Source organism: Capra hircus, chromosome 15 (assembly GCF_001704415.2).
Source record: "Capra hircus breed San Clemente chromosome 15, ASM170441v1, whole genome shotgun sequence".
In the NCBI taxonomy this organism is placed as follows: Eukaryota; Metazoa; Chordata; class Mammalia; order Artiodactyla; family Bovidae; genus Capra; species Capra hircus.
In genome coordinates, this window is record NC_030822.1 from 66460878 (window position 1) to 66487588 (window position 26711).

Sequence of the window (26711 nt, forward strand, 5' to 3'; positions counted from 1 at the left end):
TCAAGAGTCTTCTCCAACACCACAGTTCAAAAGCATCAATTCTTCGGCACTCAGCCTTCTTCACAGTCCAACTCTCACATCCATAAATGACTACTGGAAAAACCATAGCCTTGACTACACGGACCTTAGTCAGCAAAGTAATGTCTCTGCTTTTCAATATGCTATTTAGGTTGGTCATAACTTTTCTTCCAAGGAGTAAGCGTCTTTTAATTTCATGGCTGCAATCACCATCTGCAGTGATTTTGGAGCCCCCCAAAATAAAGTCTGACACTGTTTCCTCTATTTCCCATGGAGTGATGGGACCGGATGCCATGATCTTCGTTTTCTGAATGTTGAGCTTTAAGCCAACTTTTTCACTCTCCTCTTTCACTTTCATCAAGAGGCTTTTGAGTTCCTCTTCACTTTCTGCCATAAGGGTGGTATCATCTGCATATCTGAGGTTATTGATATTTCTCCTGGCAATCTTGATTCCAGCTTGTGTTTCTTCCAGTCCAGCGTTTCTCATGATGTACTCTGCATAGAAGTTAAATAAGCAGGGTGACAATATACAGCCTTGACGTACTCCTTTTCCTATTTGGAACCAGTCTGTTGTTCCATGTCCAGTTCTAACTGTTGCTTCCTGGCCTGCATACAGATTTCTCAAGAGGCAGGTTAGGTGGTCTGGTAGTCCCATCTCTTTCAGAATTTTCTACAGTTTATTGTGATCCACAGAGTCAAAGGCTTTGGCATAGTCAATAAAGCAGAAATAGATGTTTTTCTGGAACTCTCTTGCTTTTTCCATGACCCAGCGGCAGATGCAAAGAAAAGTCTGGCTGCAATCTCCCACCGCTTCCGGCCCACGCGCTCCCCGCCCCCTCTGGGCGCCGGCTCCACCCACGCGGGAGCCCCGGCTGCGATTCTGCGTAGATCCACCCCCTCCGCCCCTGTTGGTGCTGTGCTGTCTGGACGCCGGTGAAGAAGCGCCCTCACGGAGACTTGGCTGCCTCTGGGCTCCGCGGGGACATGAGCGGCCGCGCCCGCGGGAGGGCACGGGGCATGGCCCGGAGCCCCGTCGCCACGGAGGTGGGGCGTGCCCGGGGGCCTCCAGCTGAGCTGTTTCCCTCCCTCCGCTCCTCCGTGGACACTGCCTTTCTCTGCCCATCTCTTTCCCTCTTTGCTAGAAAGCAGCGACTTCTCTTCTCTTCTCTTTCAACTTTGAGTCTTTCCAGGGTTTCTCATATACATGTATATGTATTTTCCGTTGGGAAGCTTATCCGAGTATGATATTAATGTAGATGTTTTGGCCGCTGAAAAGGACTGAAAGTGGGAGGCGAGTGGATCACTCTTTTCTGTTTCCTGAGTTTTAATTACTTTATTCGTTTGCAAGGCTCCTGGTGAAAAAGACTGTACCTTTAAAAGTACTATTATTTGGTATGTAACTTAATATGACCCATCTCCCTAATTTATATAAAAAAGAAATAATTTCAAACACAAATGGCTGGTGCACTGGAATGACCCAGAGGGATGGTACAGGGAGGGAGGTGGGAGGGGGGTTCAGGATTGGGAACACGTGTACATCCGTGGTGGATTCATGTTGATGTATGGCAAAACCAATACAATATTGTAAAGTAAAATAATAATGATAATAATAATAATAAATTTTTAAAAAATTTAGAATCAGCCACTGTGCATAGGGCTTCTTATTAAACTTAGGCAGCTTGGTTGAATTGAGAAGCATATCTGCAATTTCTGAGTGATGTTACACTTGATATTTGGAGCAATAGTTAGCAAAAACTTAGTATTTGGAGTAACATCTTAGACCAGAAGTGCTGTGTGAGTAGTATGTCTTTATTATGCCTTTACTTTCATAAAGAGGTCTTCTGTTGATTTTTCCCTTTTTTTAAAAAAGTAGACTGATTTATACCTTCTTCAACAGAGAATTACTGTAAAGAGAAAATATTAATGGTTCTCCATCTGTTTTGTGAACTAGTTTTGGACCAGTTTTTTTCAGGAGTGTCATCATCAGACTGGTGGCCCAGATCCTCTGGGCTCAGTTTATTTTCTTGCTACAAACTTGTTCACATCAGAGTCCCTATGTCTGAGGGCTACAGAAGTGTGAGGTCTTTGATCATCTGTGTGTGTGTGTTAGTTGCTTCAGTCGTGTCCAGCCCTGTGCGATCCCATGGACTATAGTCCAGCAGGCTCCTCTGTCCATGGATTTCTCCAGGCAAGAGCACCGGAGTGGGTTGCCAGTTCCTTCTCCAGGGATTGAACCTGTGTCTCCTGCATTGCAGGCAAATTCTTCATCATCTGTCACCAGGAAGCTTGTGACCACCTGTACCTCCTTCCATTTGATGACCTTCTTGGAGAAGGAAATCCAACCCACTCCAATATTCCTGCCTGGAAAATCCCATGGACAGAGGAGCCTGGTAGGCTACAGTCCGTGGGGTCCCAAAGAGTCGGACACAACTGAGCAACTTCACTTTTGGGTGCAAGGCTCACACCTTTGCCTCTGGAGGCTAAAGGCCTCTGGCTCAAGGTTAGCATTGAAATCAAAGATTAATGAATGGGGAAAACTGTGGCTCTGCTTTATCTTCTTTTCTAAAATGGGCAGTCTTTGCTCCTCTCTCAAGCATCTTACCTGCAAACATTTTCTTTTCCTAGCTCATGGTACTCTAGTGACATAGGACATGATGCCATTCTCATTCTCATCTCGTGCTAAGGTTTTAGTTTATGACTTAATATCTTAACTCTGACCAAATATCTTTACTCATTTCAGCCTCCATCTATTGCGCTAATTGATAATGAAGCATCCTCTAGCAGTGACTGTGCGAGAACAAGCAGGATTTCACAGAAATGTAAGTGCAGCTCCGTCTGTTCCATTCAGTTCCATCCCATCTGAATGGAATAGGAGTGACTCAACCAAGCCTTTGAGCAGCAGATTCGCTTCTTGAGCATCCTGTCTTCCTTTCCTTGAAGCATCCCTCTGTGTTTGTTGTGTTTCTTTGAGACCTCCAAACACAGAGTCTGCCACTGAATTTCCTGATAGTGTTCGGCAGCTGGGAACCCCCAGACATTAGGAAGCGAGTTTTTCTGATTTCTTGCTGTTTCTTACTGAATAAATTTGGAAAAAAAATCTTTAAAAATACTTTATGACATACAAATGTCGATACTATTGCCTTGCAGAGATGGTAGAAACCTGGCATGCCTGTTTCCCATTCTGTCTTCCTTTCCCACCTGTGGTAGACATCACCATTTGATGGTAGTCCTCTTCCCTGCAAATCCAGATTTGACCTCAAGATACCTGTCGACATGCTACGCTAAATAGCCCATAGCACACAGTGCGAGTTGGCTGCCCAATGGGCTAGTTTCCCAGGGCCGCTGTGATAGAGTACTGCAGACCAAGTGACTTAGACAATGTAAATGTATGGTCTCGTAATTCCAGCCCTGTTGCCATTATGCAAGTGTTATTCCAGCTTTTTTTTTGAGAATTTCTTTCCACATCTGCTGCACATCCTTGTGACTAGCAAGTGATGGAAACTGTTCATCCGTTGAGGGTAGACTGAATATTTTTAGTTTTAAAAATCGTGGTAAAATATGTGGAATGTAAAATTGACCGTTTTAACAATGTTGAAGTGCACAGTCCAGTGGCATTAACAATATTCCCCCTGTTGTGCAACCATTGCCATTATCCATCTCTGGAACCTTTCTGCTCTTGCAAAATTGAAACTTTGTACAAATTTAACAATATTTCTCCATTTGCCCCTCCCCCCAAACTCTGGTGGTCTTCCCTGATAGCTCAGTTGGTAAAGAATCCGCCTGCAATGCAGGAGACCTGGGTTTGATCCCTGGGTTGGGAAGATTCCCTGGAGAAGGGAAAGGCTACCCATTCCAGTACTCTGGCCTGGAGAATTCCAGGGACTGTATAGTTCACGGGGTCACAAAGAGTCGGACACAACTGAACGATTTTCACCAGACTCTGGCAACTACCATTCTATCAGTTCAGTCACTCAGTCATGTCCGACTCTTTGCGACCCCATGGGCTACAGCATGCCAGGCTTCCCTGTCCATCACCAACTCCCGGAGCTTGCTCAGACTCCTGTCCATCGAGTTGGTGATACCATCCAACCATCTCCTCCTGCCTTCAGTCTTTCCCAGCATCTGTGGTAGGCTGAATTTTTAGAAACCACCAGACAGTATTTGAACAGTAAGTTATATGGATAATTAGCAAGAATAATCAAATTTTTAAAAATGAAATAAATTACGTTATTTTCCTGGAAGACTCCGACTCCACTGAAAGGGTATGGACAGCAGTTTTGGGTGAGTGGGTAGTGCCCTTTGGGGTAGTTGCATATCATGACTATATCAAAGGAAAGAGATTTGTATATTAATAGTCATGTTACTTTGTAGTAATAATTTTGTGATGTAAAATTTATATTTTCATATTATCTTCAAAGTGTCAAAGTTATATCCAAAATCGGCATCGCTATACTCGTTTAACAAAGGAGATATTCATCTGGAAATAGACTTCAGTTTCATGTTTTCTAGATCCTAAAACACTGACATGCCCCAAGGTGAAGTGCTGACTTTCATTCTCAGAGGAATGCTCTAGCATAAAAACTGATGACAGCCTCTGGGCATTTCTCTTCCTGTGGTTGGGAAAGTTGGGAGATTTTCAGCCTCAATCTGTGCAGAAGTTGATGTGGACAGTCTTAATTTGTAATTCTTCAGGTGTTATACAAGAGCTACAGGAGGGAGACCAACCCTCCAACAGTGGGCATGGAGCAGAATGTAGGGAGAGAGAGCCTCCTCCTTAGTCAAGAGGAGAATCAGAGCAGCCCCATATGTTATATGAGGTGGGACTAACCCAGGGTCTGTTATTCTTAAGAAAACATACCATGCTTCCTTCACAATTTTCAATTTTCAGGCCGCAGACTTCTGTACATTCCCCATTGTTTTCAGCAATATGGGTCAGTTTTATTAAAAGCCACAAAAATCTGAGTTTTGGTTCTAGATGCACTTTTTATATAATAGTTGTAAGCAGTATCACTAGCATGAAATATGAGATGTTATGGTGTTTTCTTCATATTTTAGATGCAGGTGGTATATCTTCGAGTGATTCTGGATGTACCTCCAAGGAAAGAGGTGGGAAAGTCAGACGAGACGTCATGGATTTGTCTGTCTGTACCAGGGAGAAACTGACCCATGTGAGAGACTGCAAAACAGGTACTCACTCTTCATGTTACTCACCTTTCTTTCTTTTTAATATTACCAAATCTTGCCTAAGGAATTTTAATTTCCAGATCTAAAATAAATTCATATCTTGACTTCAAAGATATGTATTGAACATCTGCTATATTTAAAACATTATGTAAGGGTGGCAGGAAGGTTTAGGAGGGAGGGGACATATGTATACCTACAGTTAATTCATGTTGATGTATGACAGAAATCAAACCAATATTGGAAAGCAGTCATCGATCAATTTAAAATAACTATAGAAAAAGAAAGGCAAAAAAACCCAAACCAAACAAAAACATTATCTAGACACTCATTGTTTTAGCCTTAATTATCTCTTTTAATAATCGGAAGAATGACATTTTCTGTAAAACTACATTTCATACATTGAAAACATTTTCTCCTTACCTCTGAGGTAGGGGCCTGCAAAGATGCTTTGTCCCTTTCTCAACTTTTTCTTATATGGGGAAAAATAACCTTTCTGGACTTAAGCTCTAAAAAGAAAAATGTAGCCTGTTTGGGGAATTCTTTATGATGATTCTAGGTTTACCCTTGAAATTGCAACCTAAAATTTTATGTGTATTTTTGGAAAAGTAGGCCTACTGTTTTTATAGGATCCTCCAAAGACTGTAATTCCCTCCAAAAAAAGACTCCGTGATGCAGAAAGCCTGCAGATCAGTCTTTTGCAAACTCTTTCAAACCATGCAACAGACATAAGTAGATAAATCCTTATCCATCATACACGCAATTGAAACAAAGTTTCATGCGGCAGTGTTGCCCTTCCAGTGGCAGGGCTCTTGGATCCATTCTGTTGTATCCTAGTCTTTCTGTGAAATGTGATGCTTTGCCTCACTTATTTTCATAACTGGAGCACTAATGAGACAGGATTACAGTTTGAACACACTTGGTTAAGTCATCTCAAAGGGTTGCTTGCCCACTCGGACACTGTAGTTTGTCCATTAATAGGAGCAGCTAAAATATGTTGGCATGGCCTTTGGGAGGACAGTGACAAAAAAGCTTTCCTTTGAATAAAATAGCACAATGATTCCTTGTTCCTACTGAGTATTTACACATGTCAATGAAAAAAAGCATTGCCTACTGTGTCAGTAAATTAAGGATGTTGTTAATTTACATTAAGGATGAAGCTGCCCACTGCTAAGCCCTCAGTTACTGCAGCCACTCTCCAACAGTGTACCCTAAGGAGACTTGGGGTGGGAAAGAATAGGATACTGGCCCCTGTAGCTGAGGTGCATTGCAAAGAAATGATTTCAGTGAACCCTGACCTTTGCATCTTCCCATGTAGAAAGAATCCATCTGCAATGCAGGCAACCCAGGTTTGATCCCTAAGTCAGGAAGATCCCCTGGAGAAGGGAACGGCAACAACCCACTCCAGTGTTCTTACCTGGAGAATTCCATGGACAGAGGAGCTGGGGTGGCTTATGGGGTTCGCAAAGAGCTAGGCATGACTGAATGACTAACACTGTCACTTTGATACATAGAAAGGTGCTAAAGTCATTAACACAGGATGTCTGGCTTTCTTTAATTACAATCATCTTTAGAGCTTCCGACTCGCTGGTCTTTGTTGCAAAAACTCCTATCTGGCTCTTCCCTTGCTTCCTTACAGGCAGACTCTCAGGAGTTATCTGAGATGCTGTATCCCAAGCTTAAGCCCTCAGTTTTGCCCACTGAATAAAACATAATTCTCATCTTTTAAGTTGTGTGTTATTTTTCAGTCAATACACATGTCAAAACTGAGGGAATATTTCCTAAGGTACACAGGATACTCTTTTATCCTCATGACCTCAGGGTTCATGTTTCCACTTCCTCCATGAGAAATGCAAAACAGTGACTGTTTGGTAATTCTGTCTTGTTAGGCGAAACACTGGATAGTTCCTTCGGAGGAGAGGTGAGAGTATTTCCTTTGTGCCCTCCTAGAGTTTGTCCTGTAGAGTTTTTTAAAACAATTTTTAAAATGTGTATTTATTCTTCGGCTATGCTGGGTGTCTTCATTGCTGCATTCAGGATCTTTGGGTGTGACTTCTAAACTCATGGCTTCCCTGGTGGCTCAGAGGTTAAAGCATCTGCCTCCAATGCGGGAGACCCGGGTTCGATCCCTGGGGCGGGAAGATCCCCTGGAGAAGGAAATGGCAATCCACTCCAGTATTCTTGCCTGGAGAATCCTATGGACGGAGAAGCCTAGTAGGTTACAGTCCATGGGGTCGCAAAGAGTCGGACACGACTGAGCGACTTCACCTTCACCTTCACCTTCTAAACTCTTGGTTGCAGTGTGTGGGATCTGGGTCCCTGACCGGGGATGGAACCCAGGTACCCTGCATTGGGACCTGGAATCTGCCACTGACCCAGGGAAGTCCCTGTCCTCTAGATTTTGAGGAGGTGAATAAAAGTTCTGTAGGGCCTGGAGTTCCGGGAAGCTCACATGGCCTTCCTATGCCTGCAAAAAACAGAAGCCCAGAGTCCTGTCTGTTCTCACACAGGGAAGATGTGAAATTTCTTCTTCTGTTCCTTCTCTGGGGCTTACAGAGCCATCTGACCACTGACTGTAGTGTTTCAATATTTTCTGAAATATGGTGAACTTTTTATTATCTGAATTTCCAAGAGAATGGGGTGGGGGGCTATATTCATGGTAAAAAACTGGAGAGTTTCTTTCTAATCTGAGAGCAGCATCTAAAGCTGTTATCAGACCAAGCAGGTCCCCTCACCCACGTGTAGTAAAGTCAGTCTACTGACACACTGTGTTGTAGTGAAGGAAATTGCAGTGTTTATTGTGAGGCACTGTACAAGGATCCATTGATCACACAGTCCATGGAATTCTCCAGGCCAGAATACTGGAATGGGTAGCCTTTCCCTTCTCCAGGGGATCTTTCCAACCCAGGGATTGAACCCAGGTCTCCTGCATTGCAGGCAGATTCTTTACCAGCTTAGCTATCAGGGAAGCCCTATAATTTAAGAGCAGCATCTGAAACTTATCAAACCAAATGGGTCCCCTCACCCACGCGCAGTAGTCAATCTGCTGACACACCAGGTTGCGGTTAGGGAAAGTGCAGTGTTTATTATGAGGCACTGAACAAGGAGTCTAGGACAGCTAATGCTCAGAAAGCCCAAACTTCCTGGTGTGTGTGTATGCTCAGTCGCTCAGTGTCCGACTCTTTGCAACCCCATGATCTATAGCCAGCCAGGCTTCTCTGTCCATGGGCTTTTCCAGGCAAGAATTCTGGAGCAGGGGATCTTTGTGACCCAGGGATTAAACTCATGTCCCCTGCGTTGGCAGGCGGATTCTTTACCACTGAGCCACCTGGGAAGCCCTATTAATCCTTAGGTGCCAGTAAGTCTAGAAGCTACATGATCACTTTTAGCATCTGTAAAACAGTTCAGGAAATGTGCACTAGATACTATTATCTAGGTACTTAGAGAGGAGCGAAAGCAGACGATAATGGAAGAAGGGTCTGTCCCAGGAAGGCCCCATGGGGTCTTGCTCAGTTACAAAATTTTCACTTGAATGATTTGAATTGCACAGAATCAGCGGGAAGGCAGTCTTTGGAAAGAGTTCTAGGGTAGTTGAATTCAGATGTTTCTCTTCTCCCCAAACAAGGTCACTTCCTGCTCTTTGGTTCTTATGAGGCCTGCTTTGCCAGTGTGATCCTTTAGTTTGTAGGACTCTGCTTTCCAGGTGGCTCTAGTGGTAAAGAATCTGCCTACTGATGCAGGGAACATGAGACATTGGTTCCATCCTTGGGTTGGGAAGATCCCCTGGAGGAGGGCATGGCAACCCATTCCAGTATTCTTGCCTGGAGAATCCCATGGACAGAGGAGCCTGGTGGGCTACAGTCCATAGGATCCCAAAGAGTCAGACACGACTGAAGTGACTTAGCATGCATGCATGTAAGGTTATCAGGCTGCTGGTTACTCAAGCTTACTTCGTATCACTGAACAAAAGTCCTTGCTTTCCAGTAGCAATTATGCATATGCACATAAATTTTTGAATGCCACGATTAATATGAACATGATGCATTTTTTTTCATTAAAAAATATTTTCTATTTGTTTTCTTCAGGTTCCAGTGGAATACCTGTGAAACTGGTCACAAATCTCTTTAATTTAGACGTGCCCCAGGACTGGCAGCTATACCAGTATCATGTGACATATAGTCCGGATATAGAATCTAGAAGGCTGAGAATTGCTCTGCTTTATAGTCACAGGGAACTCTCCAACAAAGCAAAAGCATTTGATGGTGTCATCCTTTTTCTCTCACAAAAGCTAGAAGAAAAGGTATAGTATGGTTAATTTTTAAACACACACATATGCATATATTTATACTCCTCCATATAGATTTTAGAGGTTAGCTGATTTTCATGACAGCTGGAATAAGTGGGTCACTCGCTCCTTTTCTTTCCTATTCCCATGCCTGAGAGCAAAAGACTTCTTAATTAAGACCTCATCAGCAATTGATTTCCTAATTAAGAAGCTGCTGGTCAGGCATTTTAGAAAGAAGAGCTGTAATACAAATACTGCTTTTTTGACAATTTTTTTTCAAGGCAAAGTGTCCTTGAGAGAGGAATCTTTTTTAAACTTTTCCCAAAATAGGCAAGAGTTTAAGAAACAGCGTTTACCCTGTGGCCTCAGACCTTTAAATTTACTTTTTTTTTTTTCCGCTCCTGTGCATTCTGTCCATCTGTCCAAAGGATTGACTTTACACCAATCCTGATTCTAAAACTGTCATTTTTCATGACTTGTTCCATCATATGAAATAGCAGTTACTTATATCAATCTTGCTCCTTGAAAGAAAAGCTATCACCAACTTAGACAGCATATTAAAAAGCAGAGACATTACTTTGCCAACAAAGGTCCATCTAGTCAAAGCTATGGTTTTTCCAGTAGTCATGTATGGATGTGAGATTTGCACTATAAAGAAAGCTGAGCGCCAAAGAATTGATGCTTTTGAACTGTGGTGTGGAGAAGACTCTTGAGAGTCCCTTGGACAGCAAGGAGATCCAACCACTCAATCCTAAAGGAAATCAGTCCTGAATATTCATTGGAAAGACTGATGCTGAAGCTTAAACTGCAACACTTTGGCCACCTGATGCAAAGAACTGACTCTTTGGAAAAGAGAAGGGGAAGACAGAGGATGAGATGGTTGGATGGCATCACTGGCTCAATGGACATGAGTTTGAGCAAGCTCCGGGAGTTGGTGAGGGACAGGGAGGCCTGGTGTGCTGCAGTCCATGGGGTCGCAAAGAGTGAGACAAGACTGAGTGGCTGAACTGAACTAGCTGAACTGAACTGATGTCGATCTTAGGGCTGCCCTGGTAGCTCAGCAGAAAAGAATCTGCCTACAATGCAGATGTAGGTTCCATCCATGGGTTGGGAAGATCCTCTGGAGGAGGGCATGGCAACCCACTCCAGTATTCTTGCCTAGAGAACCCCATGGACAGAGGAGCCTGACAGGCTATAGTCCATAGGGTCGCAATGGGTTGGACATGGCTGAAGCAACTGAGGACACATGCGTATATCAATCTTAAGGATATTTTTGAATGGTTATGACCTTTGGATATGGCAATTGCATGATTCATATCTATTTTTTTACACCTTCCCATTTTTAGTCCTAAAATCAAAATACAAATATTGAGGTTTTTATCATATGCTTTGTTCTAAGGCAATAGTAAAATTATTACAAAGAAAAAGAACCAGTTTCTGTATGAAAAACTAAAGCAGAATATTGAATTAAAACTTGATGCTTCTGTCCCTTGGAAAGTGTAATCATTTTAGTTCAGCATCTTGAACAGGATGACAAGCTAGAGCATAAATGTAAATTTCTAGATTCCCTGTGAACCTTTGTGAATTTCCTCAAGAAGTGCTTTTCTGAACACTCTTGGAGCCTTTATCGGTTCATGAAATTCTAGGATTTATAGGAGCTACCTGAGTGTTTATTTCATCTGAATATGGAATTTTAAAATTATACCATATGATTAGATTTAAGAACACGTAAAATCTGGATCTATAAATTTAGAAACATTTTCATTCATCCTAAGTCCTTATTGGTCCCTCAATATTTTGTCCCATGACAGATGTTGATAGCCTGCTAGTATAGTCTCATACTTAAATGACATATTTCAAGGGTATTACTATCATTGAAGATCATCTTGTCCTTCCACGTACAGGCAGATTCTTAATCACTGGACCACCAGGGAAGTCCCAGACTTTTGTACAGTTTTACCTGAGGCAAGAAACACTTCAGTGAAGTATCTCATCACTTGTGAAAGGGTGCATTTCTCTTTGTTTCCATCCCTGCCCTACATTCTTGGTTCAGCCTGAAAGCCGTTAAAACTACACTTTCACTATAGAAAATACATAAATGCCTGCTAATGAACTGGCCTCTTCTAATTCCTCACCCTTCTGAAAAATCCTCGACCATTGATTCTACTGGCTGATCTATTCATTCTTTTATTCCAAAAAAAATCTCTACTGAGCCTTGCTTGGTCTAAGGAGCTTTACATTTAGTTAGGCACCTGGTATAAAGACCCATTCATGCATTCACTATACTGTTAGCATGTGGTTCCGGATTATTAGAGCTCTAGGGCTTTCTCTAGGCCTTTTAAAAATGAAATCAGATTTCCTGTCTAAACTGTCATGGTTTTCTTCTCTCTTTCCACACTTACTTTCCCTATGGTCTGTTCTCTATCCTTTGCTTTCTTTTCCTCTGCTCCTCTGTTGTTTTTTGTTTTTTGTTTTTTGTTTTTTAAATGAACTTTTGAGAGGCTTCTTTCTGAAATCCATGAACTCAAAGTGGGCAACGTGCAACATGCATGCGTCCTCAGTCATGTCTGACTCTTTGTGACCACATGGACCATAGCCTTCCAGGCTCTTCTGTCCATGGGGTTCTCCAGGTAAGAATACTGGAGTGGGTTGCCATTTCCTACTCCAGGGGATCTTCCTGACCCAGGGATCAAACACACGTCTCCAGCATCTCCTGCATTGCAGGTAGATTCCTTACTGCTGAGTCATGGGGGAATCCCCAAGATGGGCAGGACACTTTATTAGTAGGCTTTTGGGCATCCATGAACTCCTATAAATGGGTACATGATATGCCTTGCTGTGGTATTCAAATACGTGACATTTTCTTGGGAGAATGTCTGTAACTTTCATCAGACTCTCAAAGTAGGTTGTGACCTGTTTTCCTGTACCTCCCCTTCCCCCCAAAAGGTCAAGAACCCTATTCCTGAATTCTCTTTGGATTGAATCTTTGAACCTTGAGTCTGGTTTTGATTCTCAATTAAGAAATCTGAGACCGGAGAGATGTGTTGCTTTTCTGGGATTAGCAAAATACAGAGGAAAAAACCTTCCAAACCTAACCCGATGATTAGATTATCAGTCCCATCACTAACAGCTGCAGCTTTGTTTTTGGTAGAGCTTGTGAAGTTTTGACGGCTTTAGCAGAGCCACATTCTGTGCATTGGAGGATAAGCTATAGAGTCCCTTTTAAGTACTTCTTTTTCCAGGTCACGGAGTTGTCGAGTGAAACCCAAAGAGGCAAGACTGTAAAGATGACTATCACTCTGACAAGAGAGCTGCCGGCAAGTTCTCCTGTGTGCATCCAGGTCTTCAATATCATCTTCAAAAAGTAAAGTGCCTCCAGTGTGAATTTAATTTAGGCCAATGATGCCTTTCCGCGTAGAGCCTGGGTATTAAAAGTATTTGCAATTTTGTAGGTGGTGTGCCAGCAGCAATGTCCTCTTCAGGGCAGTTTTCTGTGTACTTCTGTGTATTACTGCAGTAATACTCACCACAGCCCATCACAGCCTTGAACTGGCACCTCTGTCATTATTCAGTGTCATCTGTGTTGAGACAAGGGCCTCAAGGGTTGTGATGTCTCGGGGACCAGGGCAGGTGCCTTTGCCCTTTTCCTGTACCCACTCCCAGCCTCCATCCCCAGACGTAAAAACTGGGTCAGTAAACTGAAGGAGTGGCTTTTCTCCTGGCTGATTTGTTTTAGGTGTGAAAGGTCATCACCATCTGCTTTCAATGCTTTCAGACCCCTTCCTTTCCCCACTTGTCCCTGGGGACAGAGGAAGGTTGTCACTAAGCTTTTCAGTGTTCTTCAGACTGACCTGAGGATCACTTGCTTCAGCGTCAGCTTGGGTGTTAGGTGCAGCTTCACAAAATGCAGGTTCCCTAGCCCTTCACTGGACCTAGTGAACACAATCTTGTGAGTGAGGCCTGAAAAATCCATATTTTTGGCAAGCTTCCCAGATGGGAGCTCAGAAGCTTGAGAACCCCTGTTTTCCATGCTGTTGGTGTGGATCACTAGGGTGATATGTTAAAAACCTAAGATTTTAGCCCTTTGCTCTGGACAGGATGAGAGGAGTTTGGGTTTACTGAGTAGAACACATAGACGAATTTCCATCACACAGATACACTGATTCCTAATTCTAGTCAGAAGTCTAGGCAAGTGTCTTCCGATCTTATCTGGGTCTCAGCTCAGCACTGTAAAAAACGCTCTTCAGAATCCATTTTTGCATGTGCCGCCCTGATTATTTTAAGTCAGCTGACATTTGGAACGTGCTTTGTAGTGATAGAGCTCTTTCTTTGGTGCTAGAGTTTTCTTGATCTTTACTCAGTTGCCCTGAGGCAGGTATGATTAAACTCCCCATTTTACAGATAAGGAGGCTGAGGCTCAGGTGACTGTGGGTAGCCAAAAAGCACACAACTGGAACCTCTGTTTTCAGACTTGAAACTCTTCCATTTCCCCAATGCACAGGGCAGCTTCAGATAGTAATGTGTCACGTTCCAAAAGCAGCCAGGGTTAGTCGCTGAAGAGGCAGCCTTGTCATTTGGTAGCAGCGAGGAGCCGGAATAGACTCATTAGAAACAAACTCCTCAGGAATGTAACTTGGTGCAGATACTGCGGAGAACAGCATGGAGGTTCCTTTAAAAACTAAAAATAGACTACTGTATGATCCGGCGATCCCACTTTTGGTATATACCTAGCAAGAACTCTAATTCAAAAAGATACGTGCACCTCAGTGTTCATAGCAGCACTATCTACAACAGCCAAGACATGGAAGCATTGTAAATGTCCATCAGCAGATGAATGGATAAAGAAGATGTGCACATGTATGCAGTGGAATACTATTCAGTCTTAAAAAGAATGAAATAATGCCGTTTGCAGCAATATGGATGGACCTAGAGATGATCATACTGATTGAAGTAAGCCAGAGAAAGACAAATATCATATGATATCACTTGTATGTAGAATTTAAAAAATGATATCACTGAACTTATTTACAAAACAGAAACAGGCTCACAGACAGAAAATAAACTTATGGTTACCCAAGGGGATGGGGAGTTAGAGGTAAATTAGGAATTTGGGATTAACATATACACAATACCGTATATAAAATAAGCAACTAGGACCTACTGAATAGCACAGGGAACTATATACAATATCTTGTAATAACCTATAAGGGGAAAGTATCCAAAAAGGAATATACGTACATAACTGAATCACTTTGTTGTACACTGAAACCGATACAACATTGTAAATTACCTATACAAAAAGAAAGAAAGAAAAAGGAAACGACCTTCTCATTTCAAAATAAGAACGGGGCCAGAAGAGCCTGTGGACATGGCTTTTCTCGCCTCAGCCACAGCAACCAGGATGTTACCGTCACAGTCAGATCTACTAAGGGACCACTTCCTTTTGCAGTTAAACCCAGAAAAATAGAACTATTTTCAATTGTGTCATTCCCAAATATGGAGTGATAGTTCTTGTATATACCCTCATAGGTATATACAGTAGCTAACCTTTCAGCATTATAACAATAAGAGTTCTGGGCTTTTCTACTAGTTTTTATTTCAGCATGGGTGCAAACTTAGAAGTATACTGTTATAGACAGATGTTTAACACAGATTTAAAATATATATACTTTCAGGATCTTAAAAAAGTTATCCATGTACCAAATTGGACGGAACTTCTATAAGCCTTCTGAGCCAGTGGAAATTCCCCAGCACAAGTAGGTTTATTTATGTTTTCTGTTACTCTGAAATTGTTATAATGTGAGCAGTATCATTTATGATGCAATATTATACCATTATGCCTCCTCTGAGAGACTCCGTGGTAAGAAAAGTAATGGATTTTTTTAATTTTCAAGTTTTTTTTTAATAGAATGGTGAATGTCAAAAGGTAGCAGTCTGTTTTCTTATATTATTGTGCTAGATCATTATCATAAATCCTAGAATTTAGAAACTGAGCTTCCTGTGTGTGACAGTAATCATGAGAGCAAAATAAACTCTCTTATGTTATGCCTCATAACTTGGGCTCTGTTTTCTGGCTGACAGAAAGTTAACACAGGCAGGGTGGTAGGTAGGAAACTATTGGGTAAAAAGATGTCAGATACTCAAGCCAACTAAGCTGCCCTAGTGAATGATAGAACCATTAGGAACAGTTGCAAAATCTTCATCCTAAACTAGGAAGTAGAGACTGCAGCGAAGGTGGTCTTGAGCTTTCCAAAACATGTGGTTGAGCCCAAAACAGAGGCAACCAGTGACCCAGAGGGAGAAATACAGATGTTTCCACTTAATGACATTTTGGCTTTACAATCGTGTGAAAGCGATACACCGTCAACAGAAACCACACTTGGAATTGCGGATTTTGGCCTTTTCCGGGGCTAGCAATACGCGGTATGGTACTATCTGGTGATGATGGTTAGCTGCCACACCCACAGCACCCAGGCAGCCACCCCATCACGAGGCTAAACGATTGATATGCTCACAACCCTTCTGAACCCATACAACCATTCTGTTTTTCACTTTTAGTACAGTATTCAGTAAATGATGCAAAATATTCAACACCTGATTGTAAAATAGGCCTTATGTTAGATAATTTCGTCCAACTGTTGGCTAATGTAAGTGTTCTGAGCACACAAGGTTGGTGATGCTTAATGTTCAGTAGGTTACTGAAGAAAATGCATTTTCGACTGAGGATATTTCAACTTATGCTGGGTTTGTGAAGATAAAAACCCATTGTTGAGGAAGGTCTGTATATAAAAGAAAATGGATGCAGGGTGTTTGGCTTCTGCCAGGTGGAGGAAAAGGGCAGGGTGTCTGTGTGCTGGTTCAGTGGGTCAGACTGTTCTGTATAAAGCACCTAATCATTCACCCTGTCACTTATATCTCCACCTGGATTAGAAATTCTTGGGTCCAGTGTTGTGACGAGCTGTCGTTGGTACTGTTACCAACCAGGATTCTTTGTCTCCTTAATCAATAGAAATTGATCAGAGACCAGACAGAAAATTCAGGCAAGGCTTTATCAGGGACCCTGCTGCAACAGGGAGGAACAAGAACAAGTAATAGGTTCCCTTGTTCACTTACTCACTGAGGGGAGCAGCTGATTGCTTATGTGGGGTGAAAGTAGGGATATGTCCAGAGGTCAGGCCAGAGGGTTGGCTTAGGTGGTTTGCCCATCCCTTTGGTGGTGTTGAGTGTAGTGGCCATGCACAGTACCCTGATTTTGCTCCCAGCTCTTCAGAAGAGGCAATTGGCTTTTTGGTACATTTTTGTATCTTATTGTCCATAATTTGCCTCAACTGTGCACGCGTCCAGTTACTTTTAGTCCATGATAGTTTCGCTGCATTTTGTTGCTCGAGGAGATGTTTGTCCAGGTGCCAGTATTGCAGCAAAAGGCCCCAGATCCCAGCTTCTCTCAGTGCTAGTGCATATGCTGGTCCTGAAGCTGATATTTGGGGCTTCCCTGGTGGTTCAGATGATAAAGAATCTGCCTGCAATGCAGGACACCGGGGTTTGATCCCTGGGTTGGGAATATCCCTTGGAGAAGGGAATGGTTATTCACTCCAGTACTCTTGCATTAGTATCACAGTCAATGAAGTCCACAAAAATATCAACTGAAATGATTAAAAAAAATAATTGTTCTTTCTTGCCAGCTCCTGTAACTTTTTCTTATTCAAGACTTCAGACTATGATATTCATAAATATGGAAAGGAGATGTAGCCACTGCTGCAGTTTCTCTTGTGTGTCCATATGTGACGTCACTTAGATTATTTCTTTCTCAATGTGAAGTCTCGTCACTGTCTTTGCCATTGAATCAGTGTGCTTTTTTGAACCTAGATGTTTGCATGCTGGGACAGATCCCTCCACAAACACTTCAGTCTTGACAGCTATGCTCTCAGCCAGGGGCAGTTTTGCTCCCCAGGGGACATTTGAAAATATCTGGAGATGTTTTTGGTTGTTGCAGCATGGGAGTTGCTGCTGGCATCTAGCAGGTAGAGGGCCAGGGCTATGCTACACATTCTGCAATGCCCAGGCTTCCCTGGTGGCTCAGTGGTAAAGAATCTGCCTGTGAAGCAGGAGACGAAAGAGATGCAGGTTTGGATCAAACCCAGGGATCCTAGGTCAGGAAGATCCTCTAGGGGAGGAAATGGCAGCTCGCCTGGAGAACCTGGTGAGCTAGAGTCTATGGAGTCACAAAGAGTCAGACATGACTGAGCACACCACACCACACCATACCCCCCCCCTCCACACACATACACACTGCAGTTCACAGAACAGCCCCTAACACACACACACACACACACACACACACACACACACACACACAGTGCCTGGAGAACCTGGTGAGCTAGAGTCTATGGAGTCACAAAGAGTCAGACATGACTGAGCACACCACACCACACCACACCATACCACACACACACACACACACACACACACACACACACACACACTGCAGTTCACAGAACAGCCCCTAACACACACACACACACACACACACACACACACTGCCTGGAGAACCTGGTGAGCTAGAGTCTATGGAGTCACAAAGAGTCAGACACAAGTGAGCACACCACACCACACCACACACACACACACACACACACACACACTGCAGTTCACAGAACAGCCCCTAGCAAAGAATTATACAGTTAAAAGAAACGAAGCTCTAAAGAAATGTATTTTATCCTAAATATATGTTTAAATTTTACCCTTATTTGCTTCCCTTGTGTCTCAGCTGGTAAAGAATCTGCCTGCAATGCGGGAGGCCTGGGTTCGATCCCTGGGTTGGGAAGATCCCTTGGAGAAGGGATAAGCTACCCACTCCAGTATTCTGGCCTGGAGAATTCCACATGGGGTTGCAAAGAGTCAGACATGACTGAGTGACTTTCACTTCATTTCACTTCATATGTTTAAAGACACTCCAGCTGGAAATAGCTGAAGTGTTAAGTCAGTCGCTGAAAGAAATCAGATTTAAAGAAAAATTGTTTCATAAAATTGAGAGAATTAGAATATAAAGTCACCATTTTAAAACATTTATTGTTATCCTGATATAACATTTAAAATATTTATTTAAAAATTTTTATTTATTAAAAATGTTTTATTTTTTTGAAGATTGTCCCTTTGGCCTGGGTTCGCCGTTTCTGTATCACATTTTGAAAGCAAACTCCTGTTGAGTGCTGATGTGAGTTACAAAATACTCCGGAACGAGACAGTTCTGGAGTTCATGACAGATCTCTGCCACAAAAGTAGCGTGTCCTGCTTTACCCAAACGTGTGAGAAACAGCTGATTGGGCTCATTGTCCTGACAAGGTAAAAGCCTGCCTTTAAATAGACTTTCCTCTCGAGAATACATTATGTATGCCACGTAGGAAGAGGAAGAGCTGCAGGCACTGGCCGGAGCCCAGATCTGATGAGTCTGCTCCCTGCTGTCAGTTGCCTAGAGCTGAGGCTCCCTGGAGGGGTGTGCTGGGCGCCCGCCATCTCTCCTGGTCCTTCCTTACCTCCTCCAATACCCTCCCCTCACCCTCAGTGGTCTGCACTTTGCTGCTCCAGCCCCTCTACCTGGGTCCCCGCCTCTATTTCTGCCTTTTAGATTTCTGCTCCCAGAGTCCACTCGAAGGTCCACTCAGCTGGAATTATTCATTTCTCTGCTCTATGCTGCTCTGGAAACCCAGTGCTTATCATCACCTCTTTAGGGCCCTTTTATTTCATTTTATTACATCACCGTGTAACTGAGCAGGACCCTGTGGGGCCTTCCCGGGCAGACCCCTGCCCCATATCCTCTGCTTTAGCTCCTCTCTGAAGTTCCCACAGAGTCTGATGCACTTTCCTTCACCACAACCTGCTGTCAGGAGACTGGCTTTACTGTGCTGGGCAAGCCGACCCAACTTTGGTTCGGTAGCAACAAGACAGAGCATCAGGTCCGCATCTCATTTTCACTGTAAAGTTATGAGGTCCTTATGGCTGAGGACTTTTAAGCCTCTCGCTGTGTCTGTGTATAATTTGCCGTCAGTGTATATTGAAGCAAATGAAACATGGACAGTTAGGTGACTTCCTGAGGAACAAAAGTCCACTCTATGCTGCTGCCAGCCCATGGACACTTTTTACGGAAGACCCTCTCGCCTTCTCCTAGTCTAGGTTGCAATTTCCACTTGAAGTTGTTTTCCTGGGTTGTAGAGCAGAGATGTGGCACTGGTTGAGTTCCCTTTATCCTCTTGTCATGAGCTCTGTGAATTAGCTTACCACACTATTTCCAAGTCAGCTTGCAAGGTACTGAGAGCCTAGGAGAAAAGTGACAAGGAGGTTTCTGTCCCATGGCTGGGTTGGCATGAGAAGATGTTCCAGGCCACATGGTACCTGATGAAGAGGAGAAAGAGCTTAGAAAGATCTTAGCTGACCTGTTTTGCAGTTTTGCCCAGGGCCAGCCTTAGATGGAAGATGAGTCAGGCTGCCAGAATAGCATGGTTCATCAGCCTCCTTAGGATTTTTTTTTATGAGAAAAACTAGCTGGGAGTTCAGAAATTCTGAGTTGAAAACAGAAGCTGACAGGAAGGTTTGGAGCCATACTTCAGCTTTTGAACATTTAAGCATGATTTACCTGAAGCTACAGGGTCTCCTGGGCATGCCTCAGTTGGCTCAGCTGGTAAAAAAACCTGCCTGCCAATGTAAAAGATACAGGAGATACCAGTTCAGTCCCTGGGTTGAGAAGATCCCCTGTAGAAGAAAATGGCAACCCACTCCAGTATCCTTGCCTGGAAAATCCCATGGACAGAGGAGCCCTGGCGGGCTGCAGTTCATGGGGTCACAAAGAGGACTGAGTGCACGCACACACACACACACATGCGTGCACACACACACACAGTGTCTCTCAGTGAGAAAAGCAGATGGTGGGCCAGCGATTATTCCTTTGGTTTTGTTGCGATATGGGGGTCCTCTCATAAACAGAAGAGTTCATCAACGCTCTTAGATGATAGCTATCTTTTTTTTAAGTGACTATTCTTGAGTTATTATCTTTCATAATATCTGAAATTCTGGAAGATAACACTTTGAATTAAAGTGTAGTGAACTAGCCACTTACCTTGTAGGATTTCAGAGAGGAACTTAAAAGATTTCTTGTATTTGCCAGATACAATAATAAAACCTATCGCATTGATGACATCGACTGGTCGGTGAAACCCACACACACCTTCCGGAAGCGGGACGGTGCTGAGATCACCTACGTGGATTATTACAAGCAGGTAGCGCTTGTTTCTTCTTTCAGCCTCATCTCCCTCCTGCCTCACTCGGGGAAGGGCTATGGTCTGACTCCTGCCTGCCTCTTGAGCCGCATCGCATACCATCCTGTTTTCTTGGAAGGTTCTACTGTGCTTATGGTTCATAGTTCCTCAAGCCCATCACTCCCCTGTGCATTTTCTCACACCCCGCTTCCTCGTCCTTGACACCATTCACAGTTGGCCAATTACTGAACACCCTTCAAGACTCAGCTCAGCAGTCAACTCTTTTTTAATACGATTTTTTTATGTGGACCATTTTTAAAGTCTTTATTGAATTCGTTACACTATCGCGTCTGTTCTGAGTTCTTGGCTTTGAAGCGTGTGGGCTCTTACCTCCCTGACCAGGGATCTAACCTACACTCCATGCTTTGGCAGGTGAAGTCTTAACCACTGGACTGCGAGGGAAATTCCCCTAGCAGTCAAGGGAGCCCTAGGACTCTCCCCCAGGTCCCCTCTCTGTACTTAATTTCTTGCAGTTATCACAGGCAGGATATGAATGGTCCGACTCTCTCTCTTCAACTTTGAGCTCTTGATTTCTGGACACCCAGGGCTAGCATCTAGAAGATGCTCAAACACTTACTGATGAAATCTCGTGCTGACTCTGGGAGCTGGGTTCACAGTGATGAGAATTTCCCCATCCCCACTGTCCAACTTCAATCCCTTTCAGAGGCGCCTTCTCTTTATTGCATATTCAGTCATATTTCTGTCTCCAAAATCTCACCACTGTTTTACAAACAGAAAGAGAAAGCAAATGTGTTGACCTTTCTACACTTTCAAGAAAAATGATTTCCTTTTCCTCCTTAGCTTATTTCTTTAGAAGGTCCTCTAAACTAGCTCCAAGCACCTCTTCCATTCTTCCTTCAGGAAGCCTCAGCAATCTGGTATCCAGTTCTGCTGCTATGGAACTAGCTCTCCAAGGTCAAAGTCAGCTACTGACCTTATTTGAAGGAGCTTTTGGTGGCTCCGGACGCTAGTGACAGCTCCTGTGGGCTGAACTCCTCTTCCTTGGGCCCACGGCACATCCCTGGTGGTTCCCTGCCAGGTTTCAGGTGGTTTCTTCTTAGCCTCCTTCAACATTTTCCCCCTTAACTTCCCCCAAACATGAAATTCTGTGCCTCACCACGGCCCCTTTGCAGAGGATCTTTCCTTCATATTCTGAGATAGTTTCCAATATAGCATTTTTGTCTTGCCCTCCCTCCTAAATTATATCCTCCTCTCCATTTTCTGGCTGCATTTGCATGAGTATCCTGCAGGCATCTCAAACAAACAAAATTCAGACTGAATTCATTGTCTTTCCCACGCCTGTCTCTCCTTGGGAATTCTGCGTCTCAGGAAATCATTTTGTATCCTTCTTCTTCTTTGCCCTGTCCGCCTCATTCAGTTGTCCTTGCTAAGTCACTTCAGTCGTGTCCGACTCTGTGCGACCCCATAGATGGCAGCCCACCAGGCTCCCCCATCCCTGGGATTCTCCAGGCAAGAACACTGGAGTGGGTTGCCATTTCCTTCTCCAATGCATGAAAGTGAAAAGTGAAAGTGAAGTCGCTCAGTCGTGTCCGACCCTTAGAGACCCCATGGACGGCAGCCTTCCAGGCTACTCCGTCCATGGGATTTTCCAGGCAAGAGTACTGGAGTGGGTTGCCATTGCCTTCTCTGTCAGTTGTCCTTACAGGACACATATAGCTTTGGGCATTTGGCAAAGCATTTTGTGCAGAAAAGTGTTCTCCATTAGTGTTTATTAAATACAGAGTTTGTTAAACATTTGGAATTTTTCCTGCATGGTTAAATTCCTTTTTCTTTGATGTGTTTGAGAACCTGTGACATTCTGAAAAGGGAATCATGATAAAAATCCTTCTCACTTTCTTTGTAATGAGTTGTGATTCCCTGCATATCTATTGTAATTAGGGAGAAAGTGAAAGAAAATGGCACCAGTTTCTAGAATGTTTTCCTCTTTGTCCCAGGAAAGGAATGATAAATTACCATATAGTCTACTCTCAAAGTGAAAGACGTCCTTTTTTTCACTTCAGCCATAATGTTTTAATTTTTTCTACTATTTTTTGTGTTTTAATTTTTTTGGTGTTGGTTTTTGCCAGTATTTGTTTGTAGATTTTTTGATGACCATTCTGACTGGTGTGAGGTGATAACCTCATTGTAGTTTTGATTTGCATTTCTTTAATAATTAGTGATTTTGAGCATCATTTTATGTGTTTATTTTCCATCTGTATGTATTCTTTGGCGAAATGTCTGTTTAGGTCTTCTGCTCATTTTTGATTGGGCCGTTTGTTTCCTTGATATAGAGCTGTATGAGCTGCTTATATATTTTAGAGATTACTCCTTTGTCAGTTGTATCATTTGCAATTATTTCTCCCATTCTGAGGATTGTCTTTTAATCTTGTTTATTGTTTTCTTTGCTGTTCAAAGGTTTTTAAGTTTAGTTAGGTCCTATTTGTTTTTATTTCCTTTACTATAGGAGGTGGGTCAAAGAGGATCTCACTGTGATGTATGTCAAAGAGTGTATTGCCTATATTTTCCTCCAAGAGCTTTCTGGCTTTACAGTTAAGTCTTTAATCCATTTTGAGTTTATTTTTATATATGGTGTTAGGAAGTTAGTTTCATTCTTTTACATTTAGCTTTCCAGCTTTCCCAGCACCACTTATTGAAGAAGCTGTCTTTTCTCCATGATGTATTCTTGCCTCCTTTGTCAAAGATAAGGTTCCCATAGGTGCATAGGTTTATCTCCCGGCTTTCTACCTTGTTTCATTGGTCTGTATTTCTGTTTCTGTGCCAGTACCATACTGTCTTGATGACTGTAGCTTTGTGTATAGTCTTAAGTCGGAAAGGTTGATTCCTCCAGTTCAATTTTTCTTTCTCAAGATTGCTTTGGCTATTGGGGTCTTTTGTGTTTCCATACAAACTGTGAAGTTTTTTGTTCTAGTTCTGTGAAAAATGCCATTGGTAGTTTCATAGGGATTGCACTGAACCTGTAGATTGCTTTGGGTTGTATGGTCATTTGCACAATATTGATTCTTCCAGTCCAAGATCATGGTATATCTCTCCATCTTTGTGTTGTCTTTGGTTTCTTTCATCAGTGTCTTATAGTTTTCTGCAGGTTTTTTGTCTCCTTAGGTCAGTTTATTCATGGGTATTTTTGTTGTTGTTGTTGCAGTGGTGAATGGGGTTGTTTCCTTAATATCTCTTTCTGGTTTTTCATTGTCAGTGTATAGGAATGCAAGTGATGTCTGTGTATTGATTTTATAGCCTGTAATTTTACTGGAAGACATCTTGATATTGACCATTATACTTCTCTATTTTATCTTATCACAAAAATTATTGCCAAATGCTAAGAAAATTAGGGCATGGGAGACAGTAAAATTCACCTGATTACACAGCATAGTGAGTAGAATTCTTAACCATACTCCAGGTAAATAGTAGAATACCCTCTTCTTGGAATATGTCCCAGTTTTGCTTGAGCTGTTCCCAGAACTTATAATACTTCTGCATTTTCTTCAAGGTGCTGTCTTGGATTCTGCCTCCTTCATGAAGCGTTCCTTGATTTACCAGCCATAAATTGTTTTCACTATCTTGCTCCCTGTTCCTTGTGAGGGACCCAGCCTTGAGCGGTGTAACAAGCAGAGGCTCCCAAGTCTTAAGTGATAAATCCTGGTTTAGCTAATTTTCCGTTACATGACCTTGGGAAGTTATTTAATTTCTAATGATGTTTCCTCGTCAGTGAAGAAGATGGTAATAGTATTTGACTCACAGTCCCATTGTTAAGAGCTTCCCAGGTGGCTGAGTGGTAAAAAAAAAAAAAAAAAAAAAAAATCCGCCTGCCAGTGCAAGAGGCGCAGGTTCGATCCCTGGGTCAGGAGGATCCTCTGGAGAGCACATGGCAACCCACTCCAGTATTCTTGCCTGGATAATCCCATGGACAGAGGAGCCTGGCAGGCTGAAGTCCATAGAGTTGCAGAGTCAGACATGACAGAGCACACAACAGTCACACTCTGTTGTTAAGAATAAGTGAGGAAAGGGTCTTATTTACCAAAGAGAAATAGACTCACGAACATAGAAAACAAACTTACGGTTATGAAAGAAGTGGGGGATAAAACAAGAGTTTGGGATTAACATATACACTACTACTGTTAATATATATGTAGTAGGTATCCAACAAGGACCTACTGTATAGCACATGGAAGTCTACTAAATATTTTTATACTTAGTATTTAAAAAAAACTATACTAAATAACCTATAAGGGAAAAAATCTGGAAAGAATATCTATCTAAAACTCCATCACTTTGCTGTACAACAACATGACCTTGTAAATCAATTATAGTTTAATTTAAAAAAACACAGTACTGATCCATTAAAAAAAAGACTGGATGACGAAAAATATAACTGCTTAGCGTCGATGTATTATTTGTGCTTCTGATCTACGTTGCTTTGTAGATAATGTAGTTATGTGTAAAGGCAGGGACTGTGCCTCTTTTTTATTTGTATTCCCTTCAGTCCCTGGAATATAGCAAGCACAAGATGTGAATTAATGAAGTCATGTATAAAAACTCTTTCTACCAATGCTTCTCCAAGCTTTTCCGCCATAGCATTGTTGTAATCACCACTTTAAATTGCTGTTTCCTGAATTGTTTTTTATTTTAATGACTTAAAGTCTTTATTGAAGAGAGAAGCCCTCACTGCTGACTTCCTGCATTGTAATTATTGATGTCAGCATCACGTGGTCCCCAGGCATTTTGTAAATTATAATTCCAATTGTTCTGTCATCAGTGTTGAGTAAGCAATACTGGTGTTAATGGAAACTTTGCCTTTGGAAGGTAAATGAACTCATGGCAAGGTGAGAATGTTGAAATTCAAGTTTATGAAGGGAAAGGGGGTGGGGAAGCAACTAATGATGGCCGAGGACTCATTATAAACCAGACACCGAGCTAGTGGTTTACATGGGACATGTCTGGCCTCTTGTTCTCCTCATTTCATGGAGGAAGAAAGGTAAGCCCCTTCCCCAGCATCACAGTACAAGTAGATAGACCATCTGTGCACCAAATTTACATTTGTCAGAGTTCAAAGCTACTTCCCTGTAACATCATACTGTCTTGGAAAGTAAGGACAGTGATGCTCTTTGGGAAAGTCTGAGGTTGACTCAGTATGACCGTTGCCTCCGACTTGTGTATGATATTTGCACAATGCACACAGGTGCCAGAGCCAGTTAGTTGCACATGGGTCAGCTGGTCTCAGGCTCCAGCGGCAGTGCTGCGCTGGTCATGGTACTGTGGATTTCATCCAGCTTACGACTCTGGATGAAACTCAGAAGAGAGCAAGAAAATGACTGGGAAAAAAAAATGGTATTGAATTATAAGAGATAATAATTAAAATCATGAAGCTGGCTCTGAGATGTAAGAGATAAGTCCCAGGAAGGGAGTAGAAATGAGTAGGTTACCGTGGGGACTTTTTTTTTCTCTTCTATTGAAAAGATTTTCTTATCTATTCATTTGTTGCTTATAAGCAAGGATGCTCATTGTATAGTGTTTCCATATTAACTTTTCCCTCATTAATCTTGCATTCTGTAGCAATATGATATCACCTTATCTGACCTGAACCAGCCAGTTCTTGTTAGTCTGTTGAAAAACAAGAAAAATGACAACTCTGAGGCTCAGATGGCCCACCTGATTCCCGAACTCTGCTTTCTAACGGGTAATGTTTGTATTTTATTCTCTCTCAAGTTCTTGTGACACTTTGCAATGGGCAAAACCTCCTTAAGTTAGATGAGTGCCAGAGCTCTAATTTAACCCAGGGAGGATGACTCTTAGGTAATCTATTTGATCACAGAGGGAGTGGGAGGGTAGAGTGCCCTTTGGAAATTGGTCAACACCATGAAGGTTATCTATTTGCTTTATCTCGTGTATTCCATTTGTTACTT

At 42.5% G+C, this 26711-nt stretch overlaps 1 protein-coding gene across 1 annotated transcript in view; it reads left to right on the forward strand.

Moving 5' to 3' along the window:
* Positions 942 to 26711, forward strand: part of PIWIL4 (piwi like RNA-mediated gene silencing 4) — a 54880-nt gene continuing 29110 nt past the window's right edge. Inside the window, exons 1-10 of the mRNA XM_018059851.1 lie at positions 942 to 1086; positions 2304 to 2306; positions 2759 to 2843; positions 5080 to 5205; positions 9285 to 9499; positions 12727 to 12848; positions 15160 to 15240; positions 18629 to 18826; positions 20643 to 20754; positions 26362 to 26485. Coding sequence (XP_017915340.1) covers positions 1003 to 1086; positions 2304 to 2306; positions 2759 to 2843; positions 5080 to 5205; positions 9285 to 9499; positions 12727 to 12848; positions 15160 to 15240; positions 18629 to 18826; positions 20643 to 20754; positions 26362 to 26485 — 1150 coding nt within the window. The 5' untranslated portion in view covers positions 942 to 1002. The remainder of the gene's footprint in view (positions 1087 to 2303; positions 2307 to 2758; positions 2844 to 5079; positions 5206 to 9284; positions 9500 to 12726; positions 12849 to 15159; positions 15241 to 18628; positions 18827 to 20642; positions 20755 to 26361; positions 26486 to 26711) is intronic.